Below are 27,217 nucleotides of genomic sequence, written 5' to 3'. Positions count from 1 at the left end.
AATGTGCTGCCTGAGGGAAAGTGAGATGGGGAGGAATTCACATGTTCTGGTTACCAGCGCTGTTCTCAGATACCCACCATAGGGGTCTGGGCAGAAATCAGGGGTTAGAATTAACAGATCCGTCAAGCGAAGAACATAAATTGGAAGAATATCTTGTGGGTTTCTATTGCTATGCAAAGTTTGTGGCATCAAACAAATAGAGGTTTGTATATCTGCAAGACTACCCAGTTGTAAACATGAAATCAGTGCTTATAATGCCCCATTACAGTCTGGGGTGGGTGGGAAATTTGTCATTGTTTAGGTTAAAACAGAGCTTTTCTTCCAGCATAAAAACGTAACGGTTGTTTCTTAACTTCCTTTTCCCTGTCTTTACCCCTCCTTGGAAGGGAGCCACCATATGACAAAAAAGGGATACTAAAGAGGATTTCTAATTTTTCAACTGCGAGACCTCCCCTTCCTGCAGCTTACCAGGCTGTGCTGACACCAAGGACAACACCTACCTTTGTGATTGAAGTCATAGATGTACTCAGGACATGGCATAGCCACCACTTTGCCTGGCACACCTTCAGGCCAGCAGACAATACCATCCCACTCCGGAAGACAAAAACCATCTGTGGAAGAGAAACAAAGATAAAGAGGAGTCACTGGACCTGCAGAGGTGAAACTAATGCCCCACCGTTTGGAGAAGGGATCTCCGTGAAAAAAAAACAGCAACATTGTCACTCAATTCAAGAAGGCCACTCTTAGGTATCATTGCAATATTCTTCTTAGTGTTTAGCTCCAGAAGATGTGGTTTCTCCCAAGTTTTATTTCAGAAGGAGATGGTCAGACATGGGATAATCACTGAGCGCTCTTTGAGAGGGGACAATGTGTCTGGAAAGTTGCTTTCCCTTGTGGGATGGAAGAAATGGAAATGGGGCAGGAAAGCAGAGTGGAGAGCTTGAGCATTCAGGACTCCGTAGACTGACAGGCAACCTGGAGATGCCCAAGGGAGCTTGGTTGGGTGTAACCTTGATAAGGCAACACAGATTTGAACCTAGCATACCAAGGAGCTAGATTATGCTGTGGCTAGATTATTGTGGGGCTCAAAGTTACCCTTTCAGGCTTCCCTGAAAGGTACTAATTCCCACAGAGTAGACTAGCTGTGATTTAATGTCCACAGACCATTAATCCAAATTCAGCTGTAATTGTAACTCATTATTTGTATCAGCCAGTGCTATGCTATCTTGCGATGCTTTGCTGCTTTCTCAGATGTCCTTGTGTGCCTGAATTTGTGTGCGCTTTTAAGCAACACTAAGACTAGCAAGAATCTAGAGAGGTGTCTGTGGCAAAATTTCTAACCATAAATAGAGAATATTTCATTACCTTGCTTCATAAGGAGGGAAAGGGTGGAATTTCTTTTTCCTAAAAATTTGCATCCTTTCCCGTCTGACATCCTTTAGGCCGGTGACTTCAGTAGACCCAGCTTCCCTCTCCCCCCATTTCCCTGTGATGTCACCATGGGGCAAGATGCAGGTCGTGCACTGATTGATTTGGAGCCATGCCCATGCTAATTGGCTGGCAGCACACACACGCTGATTGAACCGTCGCCTGCTGCCCAGCACAGCGCACAATGGTTGAGTTTTCCCAGATTTCCCTGCTGCTTACATACTATTTTGGATTTCTGCCCTCTGCTTAATCACAGGTTTTCAGAAAAGGAGCAGAAAGAATGGGCAGGTGCAGAACTCACATGAGCCCTGTCACCTTAGGAATGCAAATATCCTCAGAACTGTTTATCTCTCTCGGTTGTACCACTTTGCTATGTTCACTGCTAATTCCTAACCTTTTGGGAAGGGAGTGGTGAGGCGTTGTTACCGGATTTTTCTTTAAATCATCCTTGTTGTCCCTTTTTGTTCATTGAAGAAAGCTAAAGTAGCCCTGAAGGAGAAATCCTGTCTCCCCCCATACACAGGTCTTCCTCTTACCTCTTCATATGTTAGTTTATTTGCAGATATCTGTGATTTATGTGCTTAGCACAAGGAAAAGCAGAGATACAAAACAAGAAAAAAGTCCTTTCCCACACTTTATGTTGCCTTTTCCCTCCAAACCTTCTTTTGAAAACTGGCAAGTATATAAGTATATACTTAAAGTTCTTTAGTTGTCATTTTGCAATCCTACAGAACTTGAGAAGCAATTAAGCAGGCCTTCTATTGACCCGTAATTATGAGAAGCTTCGTTTCTCTCTTCACAAACTGGGGTACCAGCCAACCATTCAAGAGCTCCGACATCATGTCCTACAAAACCATGTAGGCTAAGAGGATCATGAAGGAGCTCTGCAGCACATAGGGTTTGCCACCAGCCCCTGAAGCAGCTGAGATGCCAGCAATGGAGGTAGACTGCCCTGGGAGATGGGCTGCCCACCCTCCTGGCAGTCTCATCTTCCTCATCGTCTGCTCATTCAGTCTGCAAGGGACAAAGCCAGAACTTATCCATATTTAGAAAGGCTGAGAAATACTCCAGGCTTCTTGAAAACTGTGGGAACTGACCTCATTTTCAACACTGCTTTAAAAAGAGGGAAGTCAAACCCTGTTCCCTACCTCTGACAACTTGTCAGCCACCCATTTCTGCAGCTTTTGATCCAGAAGCTCCCAGTCCACAAGAGAGCAGTTCGCTTTCAGACATGGATGTTCAACATGGGCTGCATTTCCAGTCCCTGAGGAAGGACTATCCATCCAAATCTAATTTGGTGCTTATGTACCCCTCTACTCTGCTCTGGTGAGACCCCACCTGGAGTACTGCATCCAGCTCTGGAGTCCTCAGCACAAGAAGGACATGGGTGGAATGGGTCCAGCGGAGGGCCACGAAGATGATCAGAGGGCTGGAGCCCCTCTGCTGTGAGGACGGGCTGAGAGAGTTGGGGGTGTTCAGCCAGGAGAAGAGAAGGCTCCAGGGAGACCTTCGAGCTCCTTCCAGTCCCTCAAGGGGCTCCAGGAAATCTGGGGAGGGACTCTGGAACAGGAAGGGGAGCCATGGGACAAAGGGGAATGGTTTAAAACTGAAAGAGGGGAGATTTAGATGAGATGTGATGAAGAAATTCTTGGCTGTGAGGGTGGTGAGGCACTGGAACACGTTGCCCAGAGAAGATGTGGCTGCCATCCCTGGAGGTGTTCAAGATCAGGTTGGACGGGGCTTGAAGCAACCTGGTCTAGTGGGAGATGTCCCTGCCCATGGCCTTAAAGATGATCCTTAATGTCCCTTCCAACCTAAACCATTCTATGATTCTATGATACACCTTTGCGTTGGGCTGTACTAACTGCACCCATCAGTTAGCATCCAGTTGCAGCAGAGTATTTGAAATGAAAAGCAAAAACCGGTGAATCTGCCCCAGCTCTGCTTTCAGAGCAGCATCTGCCCTGCGTATTGATGGCAACCTGTGAATAAGTTTATCAACAGCATACAAAGTGTCTGACAGAGAGGAATTACATGAGAATCAAACCAAAACGGAACAGCCTGCTCTTATCTGCAAAAGAACTCCACTAGTAAAGAAATGATAAGCACGGCCAAGATCTCAGCATGTTTCATTAATACCAAAGCTCGTCCCTTAGCAATCTTTCAACCAAACAGTAATTTATCCTTTATAATGATTGTGCTTTCACAAGATTAAATAAGAATACAGGATTGCTTTAAAAACCTTTGGCTGGTATGGTGCCCTCCAGGGTCGGAGCTGACAGTGATCAATTCAGTTTGATGGTATTTTAGGACATGAAAACCAACTGAAAAACTCATCACTTAACAGCTGATTTCTTATCTTTAATTTAGTGTTGATGAAAAGGACCAGACTAATCACTGCCTATCTTATAAAGCATTAACTGGGAGTGAGGATAGAGGAGCTAAAATTCCTCAGCATTGGTGTGATAAAAGGGAGCAAGAAGTTTATTGCATTTTCTCTATTTCCAGTCACAATAGAGGAAGAATAATACTAAATTTCCTATTCATGAAAACTGGGAAAGCCCTTCCCTTTGGCTCATTATGTTGCAGGATTATTTACACTGTGAAAACCTGTTTATTTATTTTTCAGTTCTCTGGAAGGATCAAAAGAAAAAGGCAAAAAAGCACCCCACAAAATTTGGATTAGGACAAAATGTTATTGTCCCTGAGGTTTTTTTTTGCAGGCAAGAAATTAAATAAAGATTTCATTTAGCCCTCAAAGTGGTGTTACTTAAAATAAAACCATTTTTTTTTACAAAATAAATAAATTAATTTGGGTAATCTTTAAAATGAATGACATGGAGAAAAAACATTGAGAAGAAAAAAATTCATCTGAATGTCGTGCTCTGAAACGCTGAGAGAAAAACCTTCCACTTTTCTTCACAACGACTTCCAAAGGTCAGCCTTCACTTGTAAGTAGTTTCATTTAGTATCATACTGCAATATTTGTCCAGAAAATATTAATGTGGAAAAGTATCTGGTGGGTACGCCCTCCTCATGCTGTAAACATACACACACACACATTTGCAATGGACTCATTCAAAAGAAAACTGATGCTTTCTGGATAACAGAGTGTGAAATTGTTTCTTTTTGTGTACTTTGATCCCCACAATCCTTCCAAAAAGCAGAGGGTTGAAGGCTCGGTGCAGGAAACACAGTGCAAGCTGGTGTTGGGACACCCCTGGACTGCTGCTTTACCATGTGGACAATGTGGGGAGCCATTAACTGACCCAGAAATTCGAAAAAGAAGATGATCTTTGCTGCCTCTCACTGCATCTGAAATCTTTCTGTGCCTCTGTATATTGACTTGTGGAATTGATTCATTAATGCTGTATAAGATCTGGTGGGACTCTATCTTCAAGAAGTGGCTAAGGCTCTCAAGAAAAGATGAAAATGAATATGTTGTCATTATCACGAACTGCCACAACACAGAGAAACCTCTTTAATGTCCTCTCCACCTCTCTATCATCCCCTGCCTCTCTCTCCCCCCTCCATGCTTGGAGAACACATTTCAGCTCAATTTGAAGGAGGCATAAGACATCTCAGTCATCATTTCCTTCCTGCAAATTTTGCGGTGATTGATGATTAGTAGTGGGAAGGGCAGGTGGACATTTGGTATCTGCCACCTGTCCAACCAGCCTAAACTGACTGACCAGCCAACTGGCAGGTGCACAGCTTAAAATTAGGCCCAACATGTCTGTTTCTTGCCAATCCAGGGCACCACGGGGGCAAGGAGAGAGGAACCGGATTAGGAAAAGGCACTGCAGTTATTAGTTTGTGGTAGGGGGAAGCCTGGGGGGACATCGAAAGGTTAAGCTAGGTGCCTCTGGACCTCCTGGTTGGAGAATTGACAAGTTCCTACATTGAGTGAAACTCTTGGAAAACATTTTTCAAATGGAAGTATTGACTGACATCAGGTCCGGCCACACTTTGTGACTGTTAAATCCACATTCCTGGGTTTTAATGCAACCAAAAGCTGTTTCTTCTCTCTGTGTCACACTTCTTGTCCCAGACAGGAGCCCCACCTTCCTTCTCTCACTCCTTTTTCTAATACCTCCATTCCTCCCATGTAAGGAGACAAACCATTGACCTGCTGATAGGACAAAGGAGTAATGGTTTTAAACTAAAAGACAGCAAATTCAAACTAGATATAAAGAATAAATTTTGTATCCTGAGGGTGGTGAAACCCTGGCCCAGGTTGCCCAGGGAGGTGGCCAATGCCCCAACCCTGGAAACATTCCGGGTCAGGTTGGACGGGGCTCTGAGCAGCCTGGTCTAGTTGAAGATGTCCCTGGTCATGGCAGAATGGTTGGACTAGATGGTCTTTAAAGGTCCCTTCCAACCCAAACCATTCTGTGATTCTATGATTCCCCACATCCCTTCCTTCTTCCCTCACTCCACCCCCTGTCTCTTCTGGTCTGCATGTGGCACCTTTACCATTAATTTCACCAGTTTGAGACCACTGATGTGATAAGTGGGACCAAATTCTGCACCTTCTGTCTCCAGCTTTCTCCTATTTTACTCACTGTAGAGGTCACTTAACAACTGAGTTGATAAAATGGGGAGGGAAAATACCATATATTCCATTGGTATTGTGCTGGAATCCAAACAAAACTTTTCTTTTTGTTTGTTTTCCCAAATATTTCCTCCAAACATTTTTTTCTTGGTTTATAAAAATATTAACAGTACTAACAACTTGGCTTCTCTCTGTTGTTTTCCTTTTCTCTTGGTCATTTCTCAAAAGAGATCCATACTGAATTACAAGAAGAAATATGAAAAATGGTGGAGAGTTTCAGGAAAACAATAAAAAATCCACAAGCTGACAATTTTTTTCTGATGGCTATAATTTAAAATAAAAAATAAAATCCATTTTTACAACTTTTTTTATAAGCTGTCATTAGAAAAAAAAATAATCCACCACCTGCAAGTAGCGTGCTTTTGGCATGCTAAAAATAAGTCAGTCTCTCCTGAGACAGTGTTAACAATATTTAGAAGCATAGATAATCAGAAAGGATCCAGTTTTTTCTAAATGCTGATTGAAAAGCTGTCAAAAACTTTCTTTTCTTGGTGAAAAATAGTTTGAGGGTTCAAATATGTTGTTTGGATTGATACAGGTGGGTAGGTTTGGGACACGAAGTCACACGTTCCAAGTGAACTGGGAATGCAAAACATTTCTTTCCTTGGAAGAAATAGTAGGATTCACTGAAGATGTAAGTCAAAAGGAATTCATAAACTTTTAAGAAAACAAGTAAATCTCATGCATATCCCACATCTTAAGTGTCTTGGATGTGTATCAGTCATTCGGGCAGCGCTGAATGGAGGATATTGCTTCTTTCTCAGGCATGTATGTATGAGGGTGAAGCTCCTCCAAATTCAGAGCTGTAACTCTCATGGATGGAGACAGGGAAGGTGGGAATTGCACTGAAGTTTCTCACGTTGAGAGGACATCACCGACCACTTCGGTGCTGTGTTGCGGGACAACATGAGTGGATGGAAGTGAGGCGAGACCTTTTTCTTCTCCAGAGACTTCACAGATGCCTCATCCTGGTGCCTCCCTTTCTGTCTCTGTAGTTTGAGATGAGTTCAGGGAGACAGGACTATCGTACTTGTGGAGACCATGGGGATCAGTGACCACCACACTCCCTGACTACAAATCTAATGCAAGCAGATAAGTGAGGTCGGTAAAAGTCAACTGCTGAGGCAGGAATTGAATCTTTGTCTTCTAAGACTTATTTTTTTTTCTTCATTCCATAGTAGTTTTCTAAAAGAGGCTTCATAGGTCCTGAGACGTCCTTGCTACTGGTCAAACAAAATAACCTCTCTGGGAAAAAGCTCATAATTTCCTTTGGTGAAGAGGAACAGAAAGCAAAAATCTTACAGCAATAAGGGAGGACTATTAGAGTGGGAAGATTTCATTGGTGGCCCTGGAGGAAAATAAAAGGCTTGAACTGCTTTGAGAATGAGAGAGAGAGAATGAGAAAGAAGGCTTTTCTCACCCTACTGGTAAGCAGTCTGAGTAGAGATGAGCTACAGAAGTGGAAAATTATGCAAAAATAATCAGTTGTAAACTGGCAGTGAACAAAGCTTATACTGGAAATTAAGAGACAGCTCTATGCTTCAGGTGAGTTATGTTTGGGATGAGGTCCCTGGGAAGAACTGTAAGTTTCATGTCACTAAGTGATTTTAAGATCGAACCTCATTAAAGGAAATGGAGGCTGCGGCATTAATGGAGCTAGAAGGAGAGCACTATGTCACTCACAGCTTCCTCTGCACTCCAGCTCTGCTGCCATCCTTGCCCTGGGACAGGTCCATGCATCTTCATCCTTCCTCAATATCCTGTATGCTGCTGTCTCACAATTAGCAGAGTCACTTGTGCTTCCCACCCCAGTTTTCCAGCTGCCTACCCACCTGCACTCCAGATCTCAGAAATCATTTTGCTTGCCCTGCAGGCAATCACTTCCAAGGACAAGAGAGATTCCAAAACAGTCCAAATTACTCCTTCCTTCCTTCCTTCTTAGGTACAAAGACGCCAAAACAGCTCCCATATGCAGCTGTTGGCCTCTCATCTCTTGGTCTTGAGACACCCAGCTCATCAATTCCTCAAGACAAGCTGAACCACAGCAGAGGTCAGCCGCTCTTCCCACCACTACATCCTTGCAGCAATAAGGGTCACCTCCTCTAGTTCACTGATATATTTTCTATTTTTCTTTATTTTCTGTTTTTCTTTACCTCTCAGCCCATCCATACAGATCACTCACGTCCTCAGCTTCAACTGAAGGCAGCCTAAAAGGTTCAGGGAACAAAGCGCTGCCTGAAATACGGGTTTCAGTCTGAGAGATGGTGCTAAGTGCTGCTTTCACCCACTGCCTTCCCAGGGCTGTGCTGGGGCAGGGACTCAGGTCACCACCAGACAGCTCCTCCTTATCCAGCTCTGCAGAGGGGATACCACCGCCACGAAACAAGCACTTTGAGAAGATGAGGCTTTTGGGAATGTGTCAGTTCACCATCCAACTCGAAGTTCCCAGCACCTCAGTGAAATGCACTGAATGACATGTTCATCCACTATCAGTCACAACAGGCAGGTATAAGCCTTCAAGTCAGAAAATCTGATTTATTTCTCTGCATCTGCATGCCATTTTATCACCAACAATCTATGCCCATCTTCTAAGACTAGACTGTAAAATCCTGCAGGCAGGGCATGTGCCTCGGTGCCTGAGATGTCTGAAGGTTACTATTATAGTGTACCCATTCATCTCACTGTTGCTTGGACTGCCATGAATACTCCCTTACAGTAGTACCGTACTACAGAGTAGTTATAGTAGCACAGATTACCGTAGTTTTAGAACAGACGTGCCTTGCAGTTCTCCTTAGCCCTTGAGGGTTGAAATCTCAGGGCGTGGAAATTGTACTCGTTATCACAAGCCAATATGGTATTCAGGACGGAGCAAGCAAAGGCTCCGTTTGGTGTTGCTGCTGAGGACTTGCCTTTTGAAGGCAGAAAGGCCTGTCACAGGGTGCTTTGTGAAAGGCCTGCGCCACATGCGGCCCTCATTTTGCTCTTTCTTAATTTCTGCTTGCCCACCTGAGCCTAGTCAGAAACCCCAGCATGCTGCAGGTTGCTTTGGTGGAAGAGAGAGGAAAAGAGAGGCATATTTGGGCCATGCCTGCTCACTGCTGTATCCCCCAGGGTGCAATGAGGGCTATTCTCTCCTGCCTCTTACTTCTCCCTTGCCTCCTCCCTTCTCTCCTTCCCCCCAGTCTCAATTCCGATTCCTGTGCAAGCGGTACATGCATGTGGAGAACACATTAAAACCATCTGCGAGGCTACTTGGCAGCTGGATAAATGCAAACACGGTCTCGAGGTGTTTATCTAGGGGTATGGAATATAAATCAGCCCGACTTATTCTGGCACCGTGCAAGGCACCAGGGAGACCACATTTGGAATACGGTGTGCAATTGTGGTCACTCTATTACGGGAAGGACATTTGGTGGATTGGAAACAGGCAGGGAGAAGCAACCAAAAAAATGACCCAGCATTTTGGGACAGAAGGGGCAGAAAGGGAGGCTTGGAGGGTCAGTGCCTCTGTATGGGGGTGTTTGGTGCTGCAGATGCACTTCAAGCCTGGCTGTCAGAGCTTGTGTGTATGAATGCCTGCATATGTATAGATCTATAGAATCATAGAATGGTTTGGGTTGGAAGGGACCTTAAAGATCATCTAGTTCCAACCCCTCTGCCATTGGGCAGGGACATCTCGCACTGGACCAGGTTGCTCAAAGCCCTGTCCAACCTGGCCTTGACCACTGTAGGAAGGGGTGTGTGTTACTGTTGACCTGTATTGTGCAATGCAGAGGGAGCATCTGTCTGTTTTGGGCAAAGATGCTCTGCACACGTCCAAGGGCATTGGCATGGGTAGCTGGGGACGCAGTGCTGCAGTATCTCTCGGTGGAGCTGTATGCAGTGTGGCCTGTGTCAGCACATCCATCTCTGAACATCTCTGTGTGTCTATGGGCACTGCGTGCCGGCCAGCATGAGGGGAGGTCAAGGAGACAGGATGGATGGATGTTGGTCCTGCCTGTTACTACTCAGAGATCTTTGCTGGCCTGTGCACCATTGTTAGTGGGCAAAACACCCCTTGCATGCTCAGCCCTGGAGGAACTGGACTTTGGAGGGCAATGATGTGTGTGCCAGGGGCTGTTCTGAGTCCCCCTGTCTCTTTACTCACCCCAGTGCAGAATGGGAAAGTCACAAGATTAAAAGTGCTAACAGAATTGCTAGCACGACACAGCTCCAGAGAGCTGGCTACCCTGACATCAGTGGCCCATTTCACATGCTGTCTGTCCACTCACTGCACTCACAACTCCAAAGATGAAATATCACCTTCTACATCCCACCTGATAACACCCCACCTGCCATTACTGGCCCAGCTCAGCCCAGGCATGCTTCTTTCCTCATTCAGTTATCTAGTTCTCACAAAATACTCCAGACGTCCTTCTGGGAGGGCATAGTGCTGGTCATATCAATCATTAAAATAAGCATAGAAATAAGGCTTATAATTAGAATTGCAGTTTAGCCACTCGTATGCAGCGTTTTCCACCCATTCTTCATGTAACTTTACATATCTAACACATGGAACATTTATGCCTATCATAACTCCTGAGATTTATTCCTCCTGTGCGTTGCAAGACCTATATAGCTGCTCAGCAGACATGTCTCAAGAGGACTGGAAGCTCTTGGTCCATAAACCTTTGCAAGTAGAGGCCAGCTGTTGGTATTCCCTATCTCTTCCTAGCTTTAATTCAGGCACGACCGGCAAGTAGCCGTCTGTGAAGAGCTGCAAGCCCTTGCTAGTCATCACAGTCTGCTGATTTGAAAGCTAGTGGTGGTAGATAGGTTGGGTGGGAGGTGACATCTCTCTGTATGGTTTCAGTGCTCTTTTGGCCCATCCCAAAACCACAGATGTAAGGAGAAAGCCCAGGCTTGACCAAGACTCACTGATTTAATCTATATTAGCCAATACAACAGACCATAGCCTATTTTTAGGCCCTGTAAGCCCCACATGGCTCATATCCACAAATGTGAACTCCCTCTCATACACACCCCAGAAGAATAGTCTTGTCTGTGCTGCCGTCTTGAAAGGTCTCCTGGTCAATGCTGACCCACAGATGGTGTCCATTGGGGCAGTGACAGCTGTCCCAGGCCAAAACTGTGCTGGAAACATGCTAACAAGGGATGGTTTGGTTGTTTGCAGAACAGTACTTTGCCCAAAACTCTCACCCTGCCCATTGAACCACAAGGACTGAGAACAGAAACAGGGAGAAGCTAGAAAGAGCAGAAGGAGATACGGGGCTTATAGAGGTTTAGCATGTTTAGGGCAAATCCTGAGTGCACTGGATGCCTTTTTCTCCCTGAACTTCTAGGGCAGCTGAGGCTACTTACAACCTCTGAGGATACCCTGGCAGGCTGGATGGTCAGAAGATGATGCTTGACCCTCTGGAGAGAAATACAGGAGCAGATCCTGTCCTTCTGCAAGCCCAGAGAGAGTCTGGACTTGGGTATAGGTCCTTTAGGGACAATGGGGCCATAAACTCAGATGGGCAACCCACACACCTTGGGTAAATACACACAGCTTCTCAACTAAAAATAACCCCTTTTCCTAGCAAATAGGTTTATTTATTAACAAAACAAGCCATTTTGAGGCAAACTGCAACACCTAGGACTCTGAGAAAGGATTGCCGATGGCCTTTGCTAATAACAGGTTTGTGTAAAAATGTCTCTTCTCCCACAAAATGTGCCATCTCCTTTTCCAAACCAGGGAAAGACAGGCTTTTAATTCATGTGTGAAAAAAAAAAAAAAAAAAAAATCAGGTCTGATGGCTTACGGCTGGGAATTTCACTTCATCCCCTTCCAGGTTTAACTTTGGGGTGGCATCAGGCTGCCCACCACGGCTGAAATGTAATATTTGTGTACGTAGAAGAGAAATTTTAGGGTTTCCTGTTCTTTCCAAAAGGCTTTCATCTAGAGACTAAATTTAAGGAAAAAAGGGGGATAAAAAATAAAGAGAAAAGAAGAAAGGAAGCCAAATTCTTGCAGGAACAGGTTTTGAGTTTTTTTTTTTGTTTTAATATTTTGGGTCTCCATCCCTCGGTGCCTTAGCCAAAAGTGGCAGATGACAAACGTATCCTGAGACAGGGCTGTGTGGAAGTTATTATGGCTGAAGAAAGTTTAGAATTTCATCAATTTTTTACCTTTCTGTTTGCTAGGACTTTCCTTTGGACCATCAACCCTGCTAGCAATCACACGTGTAACAGTCACATGTTCCCGCTCCACAGAAACGCTTGGCACATCTATTGTTCACCTTGATACTCCATAGTCCCTAATTCAACTCTTGAAACGCAGCTTCGACACGCACCCAATTAAATTACATCTGGTTTATTTCAACTGAACAAGATATTGCTGACCCATGGTAGCAGGTACCATACTTGAATATTCCACTTGACGGATAATTGCCTGGTCTTTCAGGGCATGGGTCAGGGATCAGAAGAAAGTGAAAATCAAGAAAGAGGGTGATCACCCCTTCCAGCATCTGGAAGTCTCTTTCCAATGAACATCTCCTTCCAATCTCTACAAGATGGATGGACATCACTACTCCCCATACTCCCATCAACTCTTTCCTTTTTTCACAACAAGCAGTTCAAGTTTTAGGCCTACTATACTGTTTTTTAAGTCCAGTTTTAGCAGCTGGAGCTACTTTAAGATCAGCCCTTTGGCACAAGAACCAAGACTGTGTCGGCCAGGTTTGTGAGGGTGGTTGGGAGAATAACGTAACCACTCACCGGCTGCTTTGATAGGAACTGCTCTGGAAACTGCTGCCTTTTGGTACTGCACCATGAGGCACATGGCACTGGCTAATAATTGTGCAGGCTGAAGAAAAGAAAACTGTGGATTTAATAAAATGGAGACAGTAAAAACCAGCAAAGGGAAAAGGACAATGCTAAGTGGAACGGAAGGGAGAGCAAGCTCTTCCTGCTTCCAAAGGATGGCAGAGCATGATTCTTCTGGGCTGGCTGCTTCTTGGGTAAGAGCTCATGAAGCCTATGCACAGGCAGGTTCACATTTTCCAGTCAAAGAACCAGTGCTGGTGTGTGTCTCCACGCCAAATCCAAGTCTGTGCTGGAAGAATGATGCACGGAAACCTGCTCCTCAAATCTCATTTCCCCTCTTGGGGGCAAGGAGTGGTGCTGGACTCACAGATCCAGCATAATGTGTCTCCTTCACTTGTGTTAATCCGTGTAGCCATTTCTAGCCTGTGATTGCCAAGTGAATTAGGATAAATTAGGATCACATTAAGAGTGGGTAACTGCAATGAGTTCGTGATAAATCAATGCCCTCACTAAAGCGAATGAGAATCTGCCAGTTTATGCTGGGAAAAGAACTGGCCCATGAAATGCACTCAGCAATGAGATGGGCAAAAGAGGAAGAGAAACCAGGGACCCATTGCACTGCAGGAAATTTCAAATGTGTTTTCCTCATTTCAAAACAAAACCGGAGGCTTTAAAGTGAGAGCAATGATGAGAGTTTTGAGTTTCAGTCAAGTGGGATTTGTCCAAAGATTTTCATCAGTTTCTGTCCACCTGGATTTGAATCTTTGGAGCCTCACCTTGAATTCCAGGACAAAAGGAAATGTGGTTTGTGGCTTGTGCCCTGGCTGAAGAGTAAGGAGATGAGAATCCAAACCTTGGCTCTGCCACAGACTCTCCTTTGAGATCGGAGGCGAGGCGTTGAATATCCCTGTGCGTCAGCTCCCAAGAATGAAGACAGCAGCCCTACCAAACTTTCATGCCAGCTTACGTGATATTTCTTTCTATCTAAAAAATAAAAAAAAGGTGTCCCAAATTCCCTCACTGCTTCTGAAAGCACAGATCGTTGGCTATTATGGAGCTGTGTAAATCACAACACTGGGCTGCAATCACACCTAGGCAGAGGCGGGATCCAAGCAGCCCTCTGCCAGGTGGTATCTGGCAGCTTCTGATGAACAGGGATAGTTTGGGTCAAGGGTAATCGCAGGACAGGATCTGACAGCACTAAGTGGATGCGCATACCCCTTGATGTGAAGCGGGGCTGCATGAAGCAAGGAGAGAAGGCAACGGGGAATAGGTCAACTTGGGTTTTCAAAACTTCAGCTGCTCAGCAGGTAATGCTCAACGTAGTACTGCTTACACCAACAATTTTCTTTCCTGGCACTGCTCCTTTCCCTGTGATGGCTCTCTTATTTATGTGGCTGCACGTTGAACCAGATATGGAAGCTCATCCAGCTGAAAAACAAACCTCCTCCAGAAAGGCTCTTTCTGGGTTGATCAGTTGTGCCATTAGCCCCGCCCATACTTGCATACTATTTGAAATAGCAAATGAAGTCATGATTTTGATGATAAAACTGGCCTCTGTGTACACAAACAGGTCCTTAGCACCTCTGCCACCGTAACTGAGTTCTGCTCAGCGCTTGTAAGCCAAGCTGTCTTATCAAGGATATAGACATATGCTCAAGCCACTCCTTCCCTTTGCCATAGAGATGCCCTGTAGGTTCAGTTGAAGAAATGACATGCAGTTAGGAGCCCATGGCACTCCATCTTCTCCTTGTTAGAGAGAAGAGACATTACTGCTGCCTCCTCACACCTTCCATCTGGCTGCCTTTGAGCTGGCTGAAAAGCAGTGCTTCATTCAGTCTGGTTTAAATCCAGGTATGAACTTGAAAGGTTGACGAGAGCAGGTTTGCAGGAAGGGATCCTGAGAAAGCTCCTTGGAGAAGCAGAGGCTGTCTGCAGAAATGTACACTCCCATTTCTCCTGGCTTAGAGGGCCACCAGAGGGAAGTATCCCTGTCTGCTCATAGCAATGGATGCATCTCTCAAAGTCCATCCACAAGCTATAACATTGAGGAAGTTGAACATTTACATTGAATATTGAGGAAGTTCCACCTAAACATGAGGATAAACTTCTTTAGTTTGAGGGTGCCAGAGCACTGGAACAGGCTGCCCAGAGAAGTGGGGGAGTCTCCGTCTCTGGAGACATTGTAAACCCGCCTGGACACGTTCCTGTGCCACCTGCTGTGGGTGACCCTGCTCTGGTAGGGGGTTGGACTAGATGATCTCCAGAGGTCCCTTCCAACCCTACCATTCTGTCATTCTGTGAGGAGTGCAGGACAAAACTCCAGAGCAGAGATATGAAAGCCAGACCTCAGGTTGCACAGCGGTCTTCACTTGTTGCAGAACTCGCGTAAGTATCCAGTGTGGAGCAGCTCTAAACCAGCCATGGGGTCAAAGGTCTCTTTTCCTATGACCTCTGTGGTTAAGAGTTTCCCTGGGGACATGGGACTCTCAAGTCCAAAGCCACTCCTTGTTGACTCAGGCCAAGTGTTTTAAGTGGGAACTTTCTCCTTTCCCAAACATCCTACAGCATTGGGCTGTCTGCAGGGGTGTCCCACAGCTAGAGCTGCTCCATGCTGAAGGCTACTATAATGGTCCCAAGCATGATACCGCTTCTAGAAGGAGATCATGAGGTTGGACAAGCGAGATCCAGCTTGTGCACTGGTGTTTTTTTGGTACTTTCAGACATAGTGAAACAGAACTAATGGAAGAGATTTCAATCTCCTTTTGCACCTCTGTCAGGCTAGGCAGTAAAGCATTATTTCTGGGAAGTAATAACGTAGATTTAAGTTCCTTCAAGCAGAGCTGAATGTGAATCCTCTCCCTCACCACAAACGACTATGTAAGAAAGGCTGAAGAATTCTCATCCTTTGACAACTGTATGATGTGCTTTCTTTATAATCTCCTGAAAACTGCTGCCTCATTGTGGCCTTGTCCTTTTTTCCTTCTTTGGAATGACAAACTAAGCAGAGATTTGAACACGCTAAATAACTGGGAACAACATGCAAAAAAAAAAAAAAAAAAAAGGAGAGAAAAGCTCCTCTTCCAACGTAAAAGACAGATGAATTACCCAGACCTCCTCTTCTCTCCTTGTCCATCTCTGTACCTGCTGCATTGTAGTTAGGCCCTCACCAGTCTTTGATAACTGAGCCTTGAAGTCTACAAGGAGGAAACAATCCCCCCAAGGAGCCTCAATGCTGTTGGCTTGTGATCCTAAATCCCCTGTGCAGGACTAAGCATAGAAATGTTTCTTGGAAGGGATCTCTGAACTTCTCTTGTCCAATCTTCAGCCTTCAAAACCAGCATGAGGCCAGGTTAGTCACGGCTTTGTCTAGCCAACTCTCAAAAATCTCTGAAGATGGAGGTCCCACCACATTATCAGGTAGGCTATCTTAGTGCTAGGCTACCCTCCTAGGGATCACACCATCATCATCAGTAATCATATCATACTGCAGCATAAGTGATAAGCGCTCCATCTAAATCAGCGGTCCTAGGTTTAATCTGTGATCAACATCTGGAGACAGGTGGGAGGCAGGTGCCACCCCAAATGATGCTCTTCTCTGTCCAGCAACTCTAGAAGGAGCTCAGATGTTCAAGGTCATCAGCAATCCACCTCTGCTGCACACGACTATCACCAACACTGTGACAATCGTGGTTCAAATTCATAATGGCTCCAATGACCGCGACTTTTGCTTTATGGGTGACTTCTTCAGCTGAAGTTCACCATGCCACTGTCACATTCGGTGAAACCGTACTCCCTTACCTCCTTTTGTAAGGCAGATTGTTTGATCTTGAACTCTCCTCCAGGGTGCCATGGAGTAGCTCTGCTTTATTATGGACAGAGAGAGCAGATTGTGCAAACTTTCCAGGGTCTCATATATGATCCATATGGCCGTTTATTGACCACATGGGGCCAGTTTCCCCTGTTTAGAAGACTTCCATAAACTAAATGTAACACTGGTAAATTGAACCAGGAGTGTAAGCTGCTGCCTGCATTGCATACCTTGAGCCTGGGTGGATTTGTTTCTTTTTGTGGTTACTTTCATTGTTGTTGGGTTTTTTTTGCTTTGTTTTGTTTTCTTGTTGTTTTTTTTGTTTGGTTTGGTTTGGTTTTGCTTTTTAATATATATTTTGAAGGGGCTAGACTGTGCCTGTTCCCTTTTGTGCTTTGAATACCAGCCAGATCAATAAATCATTTCAGGCCAAGGGGTGCAGCGCTCCCTGTGATCTGCAAACACACTTCTCAGCGGGGCTTGCCCCACCTCTAATAAAATAAGTCTGTTCTGCACTGGCAGAAGCCGCCTTCAGAGTAGGACCTATTCATCATGCTGCTGAAAAGAAAAATAAAATCCATAGGCAGGGGTCGAGTCTCCAGCCTTGCTTTCAGGAGGCACTGTGAACTGTCAAGACAGGAAGGAACATGGTAGGCTGCCAATGGGAAGATCTTGCAAGGAGATAAGGTCCTTCGTATATCTGATGTGAGGACCATTAGTCTGCATTGCTGGCAGGTACACTTGATATAGATACAGCAGCACCATGGGCTGCTGTTATCGTCAAACAGAGGGTCAAACGGACCTAGGCACAGCTCTCTGCCTGCCTGCAGAGTCACTTTTTTTCCTTTCAGGAAAGGCTAGGTCTTGCAGAGCCAAAATACAAACGCATCGTGAGGGACAGCTCTGTCCTACACCATTAAAAATCCCAAGACAAGACAGATAGGGGACCTGGCAGGGTGGTAACAGAAGTCCTCCATGACAGTTAGAAGAGTCTTCCTGCCACCCAAGTGGGTGCTGCTCAGAAACACTCTGACTGATATCACAGGAGTCTGCCTGAAGGCTTGGGGTGCCATATTGCTCCAAGTCACAACCACTTTGCCCCCACAAATATTATCTGCAAGTCGGGGCTGGTATATCTTAACTGTGAAGACCATGTTGCCCTTCCCAGGCTTTTTCTCTTGGGTCTGTAGTGAAGGAGGAGGCAACGGGATGAGGTCCTCCATCTGGCTGAGAGGGGCACAGACCCATATGTCCTTGGGTGATTAGCACAAATAGAAACCAGGCCCCAGTTTCCGTATCATCAAAGGAGGAAAAGACTGGACCCAACCACTTTTCACCCTGGGCTCTGAAGCCTTTGTGCAAAAACTAAGTTTCTGAGCCTTAGCCAGGCAATTAATTGCATTAAAGTTAACACAATGCAGATTACAGCCTTTTGTTCTGTCACCCCTCACCCCACAAGAGGATCTAAAACTATGCATCTCCTTCAACTCCTGCAGCATCAAGGAGCAGACACACTGCAAAATGGAGTCAATCTCTTCACAAATACCCTGTAACATCATATTTTCATTGTCCAAAGGCATCTGTATCTAAAAATCTGTGGATGGCAACTCTTCTGCAAAGTGGGAAGATCTTTTCCAAATTGCAAAATCCTTTATCTGCAACCGCTGAGTCTTTAGACCATCTCAGAGATGGTCTGGCAACTCGCTGCCTTGTTTATGAAGTGCTAGAAGGAATTTCTGGGGTGTTATGGAGGCACCGCCACTGAAGATTTTTTTCACAACATCTTAAGAAAAACATTTCTTGGGAAAGGTTAAATCAGAATTCATTTGGCCTTTGGATTAATAGACCTCTTGCAGATTAATTTTAACTAACTACCTATTGCTAATGATTGCCTTGAGTCTTTAAAGACTTGAATATACTGCTATGAGTAACGACATCAAGATGATTTCTTCCTCTTCACTGTACTATTTGGGACTGGACAGAGATTTGCCTGAGTTTTACTGCCCGAGAAGCTCAGAACAGCTTTTCCAAAGCCAGGACTTGGATCCATGAGATATCTAAATGACAATGTATTAGATTTCCAGTCAATGGCAGAAGTAATGCTGTCCTCAGTCGCAGAACCAGGTCTCAAAACAAGCCCAAGGGCAAGTTTGCAAAGCCCTGTGATTTTATTCCTTTGCTCTACCAAACTGGTAAAGAACCAAAAGTCTGTTTGTCAGTCATATGCCTCTCCCCAGCCCCACCAACACTGCTGCTGACAATTAAGGAGAGACATCAATACTAAATGCTGACAGTCTCATAGAGAAGAGTGAGAAAATAGGGTGTGAGAGCAAGACCAGCTGGTTGATATCACCAGATCCCAAGGTAGGCAGGTGGTCTATAGTACAACAGAAGGAAATGCCTTTGCACATATGTTTTTTAATGAGCTGTTAATTGGGCATTGAGTGAACAGGACAAAGAAGCAACAGAGGATGTGGCTTGAGGTTTTGGCTGATGTAAAACTGGAGGCCTGGAATAAAATGAAAGCTGGGCTTTTATGGCCTGTTACTGTCATTTCCAGCAGGAGAGGGACACCAGGTGGGCAGGTGACTCTGCTCTAAAATCACTACTGGCTTTGGGTACCTTTCTCTCTGCTGGTGATGTCTCCAGGTACTCCCAAAGTGCTGGCTGTGGGAAGGGAAATCTCTGAGATGCAACAGTGAAGGTGGGAAGCATTCTGGTTTGTCCCCTTATCAGGCAATAGAGGGAGATGGGACAGGATGCCCACCCAGGACTAGCTGGGTGGGTGCAGGGGGCTTCAGCATACAGCCCCAGTGCCAATAATTAACACATGTGAAACTGGTGAAAGAAACCAATGGGGGATGATTACTTTGCTACCCACATGAGAGAGTTTTCTCCCTTCCTTCTCCCTCCAGCCCTACCTCTGGCAGTGATTTTTCAGCCCAAAATAGAAAGGAAGTGGAAGAAAGAGGTTTAGCTAAGCTTGGGCCCATTTGAGAGAATATAGAGAGAGTATGTCAGGGGGAATCAGAGAAGGCGTGTTGAAAGGATGCTTTGTTTCCCGTACCAGTGGTGTCTTACTGCGAAGGATCTTGGGAGAACTGATGTTTGATGCTATCTCCCATGCTTTGCCTGGACTTTGGGTAAAGTGATGAGGGCTGTAAACCCATGACCATGGCTCTTGCATCCTCCTGACCCCTTGGCATTTGGTGTTCTGGAGCAGGACAAAGAGGCTGTGGCAATTTTGTTTTCCAACACCTCATGCTGCAAGATCTTCCCCATAGTCTAACCTAAAAAACCAGTCTGTTGGTCCATCTTCAGCTGACTCCCTCACAGCTCTGTGTATGGGGTTAAGGGGAAGGGCTGGAGTTGAGCAAAGAGGGGCCTAGCCCCAGCTGTGCAGTCTGGGGTTGCTGTGGGAACACTCACCATGCACCTTGGGCACCTTGGCTTTCAGGTGTCGTTCGCACTTAGCCTTGGCTTTTAGCAGTAGGAAGATCTGCTCCTCTTTGGTGATGACATCATCAGCATCCACCTGCAGGGATGGGGAGAAATGAGGTTAAACCTCAGCATGGGAAGAGCAGCAGGACGCAAACTTCCTGGATAATGCGGATGATCTGAATGCAAAATCTCCTTTGCATCAGCAGTTTGCTCCACCAGCCTTGCTCTGTGCACCTCAGCTTGCTTAGCAATTAGTGTCCCAAGCAACACCTCTTACAAGATGCCACATGAAATCATCTGCCTATGTGGCAAAGGAAGTGCACACTGCAATTGCTCACATCATACACATGTGCACACAGCAAAGTAGCAATTTCTGGGGTGGCGTGCCCCAGCTTGCAGGGATGAGGCTAGGAAAAAACCATCCTAGTCAATAATATTGGCATAGTATTTTTAAAAAGCGGTGCCTTTGGGACACAGAAACATAGGTAAATATAATACTCAGGAAATGGCAAAACAATGCTGTGTTTCCTGGCGCCCGCCTCTTGGAAAATACCGCCAGGGGATAAAAGTACCAAGGGCTCTTCTCCCTTTAGGAGTCGCAACCTGCCATCATCAATGAAGTGCTATTTCCACCTCCGCATGCAGGCCCTTGACCACATGGCACCAGGCTCTATCCACATCCTAACTAAATCCAAGAACATGTGCAGAGGGAGGCTGCCTTAAGCAGGGCTGTGAGCTGATGTCATTTGCCCCCCAAAGGCTGAAGATTCAGTGAAAAGACTCTGTGAGCATCATCCTGGGAAGATTAGATTTCTCCTCCTGTAAGGCCTCCAGATGTCAAGGGACAAGGAGAGCTGGGACAGGGAGGGTGCTTTACCCAGAGCCTTCTTCTACCCTCCTCTGTTTGCTGCTTGCTGATACACGATGAAACTCAGCCCTCAAAGGCACTTGCCGGTCATAAAATAAATCTTGCTTCATGAAGCTGACACATTCCCATCAGGCATGGCTGGCCTCAGGAAGCCTGGGGTACAACTGTGGGGAAGGCTTGTTCTACGGATGCTTTGGTTGTTACGGCATACAGAGCTTTGATCTAATGCAATATGGCTACTTTAATCTTTAATTTTCTGATATGCCTCTTGGGTGCTTAACCTGTATGTCCTGCTCAGACATCCAAGACCAGTCCCACTGCCAGAAGAAGCCTGAGATTAGGAGGAACTTTCCTCTAGGTCAGCTGGGCAGGAGCGGATGGAAATTTTAGTGTAGCCATCCCAGCTACACTGGGATGAGACTGCCTTTGTTCTTTCCTGCTTTTTCCCTCCAAAAGAAGAGTATACTTAGCCTTCTCCTGCATTTATTTTCTACTCCAAGTTTGAAAGGGTGATGCAGATCGTACACTCCAGGTGCTTTGTGATTTGCAGCACAGAAGGGGATGAGGAAAGTTGTGGACTACGTCCATCTACTGGCAAACATCCCTTGCGGGCTCTGACCTGCAGAATCAGACCACCCTTGAGAAACCTTTTGGTTTGGGTCCATCCTTAGTACTCTGCCACTTATGGCAGAAGAGGAGGGCTACGAAGATGATCCGAGGGCTAGAGCATCTCTCCTATGAAGACAGGCTGAGAGAGCTGGGGTTGTTCAGCGTGGAGAAGAGAAGACTCCAGGGAGACCTTATAGTCCCCTACAGTATCTGAAGGGGGCACACAAGAAAGCTGGAGAGGGACTTTTTACAAGGGCATGCAGTGATAGGATGAGGGGTAATGGCTTAAAAATTGGGAGAGGGTAGATTTAGATGAGATATCAGGAAGAAATTTTTCACTCTGAGGGTTCTGTCCCAGGTTATCCAGAGAAGCTGAGGCAGCCCCACCCCTGGAGGCATTCAAGGCCAGGCTGGATGAGGCTTTGAGTAACCTGTCTAGTGGGAAGTGTCCCTGCCCATGGCAGGGGGTTGGAACTGGATGATCTTTAAGGTCACTTCCCACCCAAACCATTCTATGATTCTGTGAAGAGTCTCTGGAAGGTCAGGGCTGGGAGGGCTCCTTATCCACAAGATCACCCCAAAGCTGGTTCAAAGCACAGAACAGTGGCGTGCAATGCGTCATAGGGCTCCTAAATGAAAGATGTTTGTAAGGCAATAGCCTGAAATAATTAAGTAATGTAGTAAGTTGGGATAAATCACTGCTCTTCTTATTGCCTCTGTTTCCCTAATATTGGTTTGTCTTGATTAATCAGACTGTAAATGCAATGAGAGCAGATGCTCCCTCTCTCTGGATTCATACAGAACTTAGCACTCACTCATAAATGCCTAACGTAAGCAAGAAGGGCTGCAGTACGGTTTTATACGTGTTTCTTTTTTCCACTTACATTGACTGCGCTGAGACTGGCCACTGTAAATCTGTAATGCAAAACCTAGGGATACTGGATGGATGGAGCAGATGTAAACATTAATGCTTCATACAGGCAGGCAAAAGAAAGAACAGAAAACCTTGTGAAGCCAGTAGTGATCTGCAGATGAGAAGGAAACCTGTCAATATGTTGTAGAGCCTGCCTACGGAGGTGGCTGCTCATTTCAGTCCCTCTGAAGCAGAGACTGAAAGGGGGTTATGACATTTCACTGTACTCCCCAAAACCGCTGCTCCTCTGAATTAAGGCTCCATCACTCATTTTAAATTAATTCACTTTGGAAAGCAGGTGAGATAAGCCAGCTGAAGGCCAATCAGTTCTCGAGTGGGACTTACTACAAATGACATAATGAGGGTTAATGAAATCCAGCTTACAAATTAACTCAGATTCAATTTCCCAGTGTGCTTCTATGGAGAGCAACGGTGGATGTTTGAGCAGCTGGTGTGGTAACAGACACCCAGATGGACAGCTAGATCTGATAAGGGGATTCTGAGTAAAACAGAAGTTAGTTTTTCATGTCCTTGGAAAAAATCCATGCTAAAAATCCTTCAGAATGGGGAGTTGGTTTCAAAACCGCATTAACGTTAATGCAAAACAAAGCCATCCCCTTCCAGATGTTTGGCCTGTCCACATTTAAGGCAACATCCTGCATTTCAACTCTTTCATTGGAAACAAAAAAAAACCTCTGGGTCAAATCCTGCTGTCATTTATATCTGCACAAACCCACAGTGATTCCACCAAAGCTGGAGGAGTTAGTCTGGATTTACAGTGGCCAGAGTAGAATCTGACCTCAGGCATTTCAAATGATTCATCCCTTGCACGCTTAGTCCTCAGGCTCCTTTGGCCGTGCTCTGAGAGTAGGGCAGCTCCCAGCCAGAGGGACGTATGGTGTCCAGGCCAGGCACAGAAAATAAATTTTACTTCCCAGAAAGGGAGATTAGGCACCGAGCACTGTGCCCAGAGCTGGGCAGAATGGCTGGGGCAGAGCTCTGAACCCAGCCCAGGTTTTCAGCTTTCCTGAGCTCTGGTTACCACTCTTAAATTTCCCAAAACCTACCAGACCCTTAAAAAAAAATAATAAATCTCCTCATTCTCTCCCTTCCCCTCAAACTGGTATAAGTGCTGAGAAATATATTTAAGACACGTGTTTCTGTGTTTCTCCTTGGTCAAAGAGGCTGAAACACGTATGTAAACATATATATATGAATAAAGACAGAGATTTTCAGTGAATCCTGTGGTTTGAAGGAGACACCTATTCTCAAGAGACTTGTAGGAAAACTATTCGGTCTGTCAATGCTGCACCTTTGCTGCTGAATAACTCACATTAAACACCGAAGAAGCAAAACCAGGCTGATAGCTGGTGGTTCTCAACTTGTCATCTCCTCCCACCCCATCCGCACGTTCCATCCCTTGTCAAACCCCTTGCCGAGACACTTCAGTGTGTCAGCCAGGCTGAAAGGTCTCCAGGGACAGAGGATCGAGCAGTATGCTGCCAAATCAGACACTGAAATGGCTCAACCTTGGGTTCAAGGACAGTAAATAAGACAGGGCAGACACCCACAGCTGGAAACCTTTGGACCTGTCAGCTGCTGGAACAATTTTAACTGTTCAATACCACTTTTTCCTATGCATCCGATTTTCTTGCTTGGGATCTTCTGATCTTAAGGCAATGCTGCTCTATTCATCTTTCCACCCTGGCTGTCAAAGGTTAAAAGAAATCCACAGGACCACTTGCTTTGCAGCGTAGGTGCACTCATGATATTAGACAGACTTGGATCTGGCTTGGCAAAACTCTCTCTTTGACAAACAATCTCAACACCTGATCCAAAAATACTGGTGGGACAACCTTGCTAAAATCATTAGCAGTTGCGTATGCCAACTTGTTGGAATCTGAATATCCCTAGGCAGCAAAATAAGTGGTTTCATTTTCATAAGTGCCGAGGTACAGGCTGCAGGACTTCGTAATGGGTGAGAGCTACTGCTGGTGAAGCACCCACTGCTTTGGAGTGGATTTGGATCCCTTGGGATGGGAGAGAGATGAGGCCAGAGATATTGGTATGAGAGGTGTTGGTAAGATAATTGTGATGCAGAGAAAGGGGACTAATTAGTCACAGTTTTGCAGAATTTGAGATCTGGGAGGCACGAGATGAAGAGAACAAGGTCTAAAAGAAATAGGATGACGTATGTAAGCAAATCACATCAGTGGATTCAAAATATGACTAGACAAATTAATAAAGGACAAATCCACCAGTAGCTGTTAAACACTGTGCCCTGGATGCAAATTTCTGATGCAGGAAGATCTTAAACTGCTGATCACAAAAAGCTGGAAGGTGACAACCCCTAGAGCTGTCTCTTTCTCTAAACATCCTAACCTGTCAGCTCCTGGGTATGGTCCGTTAGGACAGAAGATTGAATAAGGTTATTTTCATATATATAGAATCATAGAATGGTTTGGGTTGGAAGGGACCTTAAAGGCTATCTAGTTCCATCCCCCTGCCCTGGGCAGGGACACCTCCCACCAGCCCAGGTTGCTCCAAGCCCCGTCCAACCTGGCCTTGAACTCCTCCAGGGATGGGGCAGCCACAGCTTCTCTGGGCAACCTGGGCCAGGGGCTCACCCCCCTCACAGCAAAGAATTTCTACCTGATATCTCATGTAAATCTTTCCTCTTTCAGTTTAAAACCATTCCCCTTCATCCTATCGACTCACTCCCTGATCCAGAGACCCTCCCCATCTCTCCTATAGGCCCCTTTAGGGACTGGAAGGCCACTATAAGGTCTCCCCAGAGCCTTCTCTTCTCCAGGCTGAACAGCCCCAACTCTCTCAGCCTGTCTTCACAGGGGAGGTGCTCCAGCCTTCTGACCATCTTCATGTCCCTATCTATTTTTTTTAAGGCCACAGAAACATTGTGCCTTGCTGAACACACCTATATTCAGGGTTTGGTCCCGTTTGACATGGTCAACACAATCTGCTTTGTGTATTCTCCACACCTTCTGTTCAGGACTATGAGAGAAACTGGAAGTGCTTCATCCAAGTGAGTGCTGCAGCAACAACTCACCAAGATTTACCCTAGTCAACATTTTACTCATCTTTTAGCAAGAACCTCTACTATGAGCCCACCCATTTGCAGCCCAAGACTTCTCATCATGCAGACGCTCATTAGCCAACAAAAGGGAACTAACATCACATAGGCTTTCTAACATAATACCTGCCTTACTGGCCAACTGGGGACATCCAGGCCTAAGGTATTCATCCACAGTTCCCCTTATAGTCACCAAGCAGTTCGATACACAGATCAGCTGAAATCCATTCCATCCTCAAACCACCACTTAAAATAAATTCAGATCAGCTGTGGGCATATTTTTTTTCATCTTTTTTTTTCCTTTGGGCAACTGGTGACTGCAGTAATTGGTCACTTTAGCGGCTCCGAGAAGATCTGTGGAGTTTAGGAGCTGAGCTTTTGCTGACGTGAGCTCTTGGGCTCAAGAGAACCATCTGAGGGAAGTCAGAAATAATGTCACAGACAGGTACATCTCCCACATGCAACTATTTGGATGTATGAGGTCACCCTGCCCCTGCAGAAGTTAATCACTCTAAAAGAGCTGACAGCAAATCCCTTTTCATGAGCCCTCCCTAACTTGCTTCAGCATAAATTCCTGCACTGAGCTTACTTGGCATCATATTTATGCAAGCTCAAGGGATGCAGGCAGGCTGGGAGCAGGAGGACAGCTTTGCCCTTCACTCTTGCTGTGACAGACTGTGTGCTGTTGGGAGGCATGGGGGCTCCTCCCTGGCATCCCCAATTTTGCAATCAAAACCCATCTGCTACTCTTAATGTTTATCACCTCTCGGCTTCACAGCACTGTGTTGGGTTTGGTTTTTTTTTTTTTGCCAGAAAAATAAAATTTCTTGTAGGGAAAAGATCTAGGAATGTTTTTTCTTCTCCCCCTCGTTCAGCGAAAGCAGAAAAGCAGAGCAGGAAGCAGGCCAAGCAGGGAAGGGTGAAAAGACAATGCTGTCCAGAGGTTGTTAGACCAGTTTTGGTTCAGATTTTTTTTCCCCCTTTCCCTTGCCCCTGGAGGAGGCCATGGGGTAATTATGATAATGTTTTCTGGTATTTCCATTTCATTGGCTGATCTCCCAGCCACTAAAGTAAACCCCAAATCTCAATGGGGAGGTCATATTCATCCTTGTTTATGGGACTCATTTTCAGAAATAACACTATCCTTTTTGTGAAACTTCCCTGGCAGCGGCTCAAAAAATAGCTAAAGGCAAAAAAGATTCCTCGGTCGGGGTTGAGAGCGTCACAGCTGCTTGATGGGCCCAAGGCAAGGGACTGCTGGTGATCACCATCTTGGACAGCAGTGGACCAGGTAATCGCTGGCTTGAAGCAGAAAATGGGGTGCAGGCAGGAGCAGGGCTCAGGAGAAAGATGGGAAGAAGGTAAATGTGAAAATGTGTTGGTGATGTGGAGGGAAAGGGAGGGAAAAGGAAGCTGGGTCCCAAGGGTGTGGGACATAGGTGGAGCTGGCCATGCAGATGGCACCCAACACCAGCCCTGCTGATTTTGGTGATCGCCTCTGGAAGGGTGATGGTAGTGCTGGCTTTTTGCAAGGAGTGAACCAGATGGGCTGAGGTGGGATGGGGACACAGAAATCAACAGTTACTCAGCTTTGGGGAGCGTGACAGAACTTTTTGAAGGTTTTCCTTTAACTG

At 45.6% G+C, this 27,217-nt stretch overlaps 1 protein-coding gene across 2 annotated transcripts in view; it reads right to left on the bottom strand.

Annotated features, from left to right (window-relative positions):
- The window catches only part of PTH1R (parathyroid hormone 1 receptor), a 133,729-nt gene that overhangs the window by 45,257 nt on the left and 61,255 nt on the right, over positions 1–27,217 (bottom strand). The window contains exons 2-3 of one of the 2 annotated variants that reach the window (XM_054190342.1): positions 20,091–20,196; positions 501–611 (exon numbers count right to left, since the gene is read on the bottom strand). In XM_054190342.1, the coding sequence (XP_054046317.1) occupies positions 501–611; positions 20,091–20,196 (217 nt within the window). The remainder of the gene's footprint in view (positions 1–500; positions 612–20,090; positions 20,197–27,217) is intronic. The other variant, XM_054190343.1, reaches the window with a different exon arrangement.

The sequence above is a fragment of the Rissa tridactyla genome, chromosome 2, assembly GCF_028500815.1.
Source record: "Rissa tridactyla isolate bRisTri1 chromosome 2, bRisTri1.patW.cur.20221130, whole genome shotgun sequence".
Classification (NCBI taxonomy): domain Eukaryota; kingdom Metazoa; phylum Chordata; class Aves; order Charadriiformes; family Laridae; genus Rissa; species Rissa tridactyla.
Note: the sequence above shows the minus strand (reverse complement) of the source record. Positions and strands in the feature narration are given on the sequence as shown.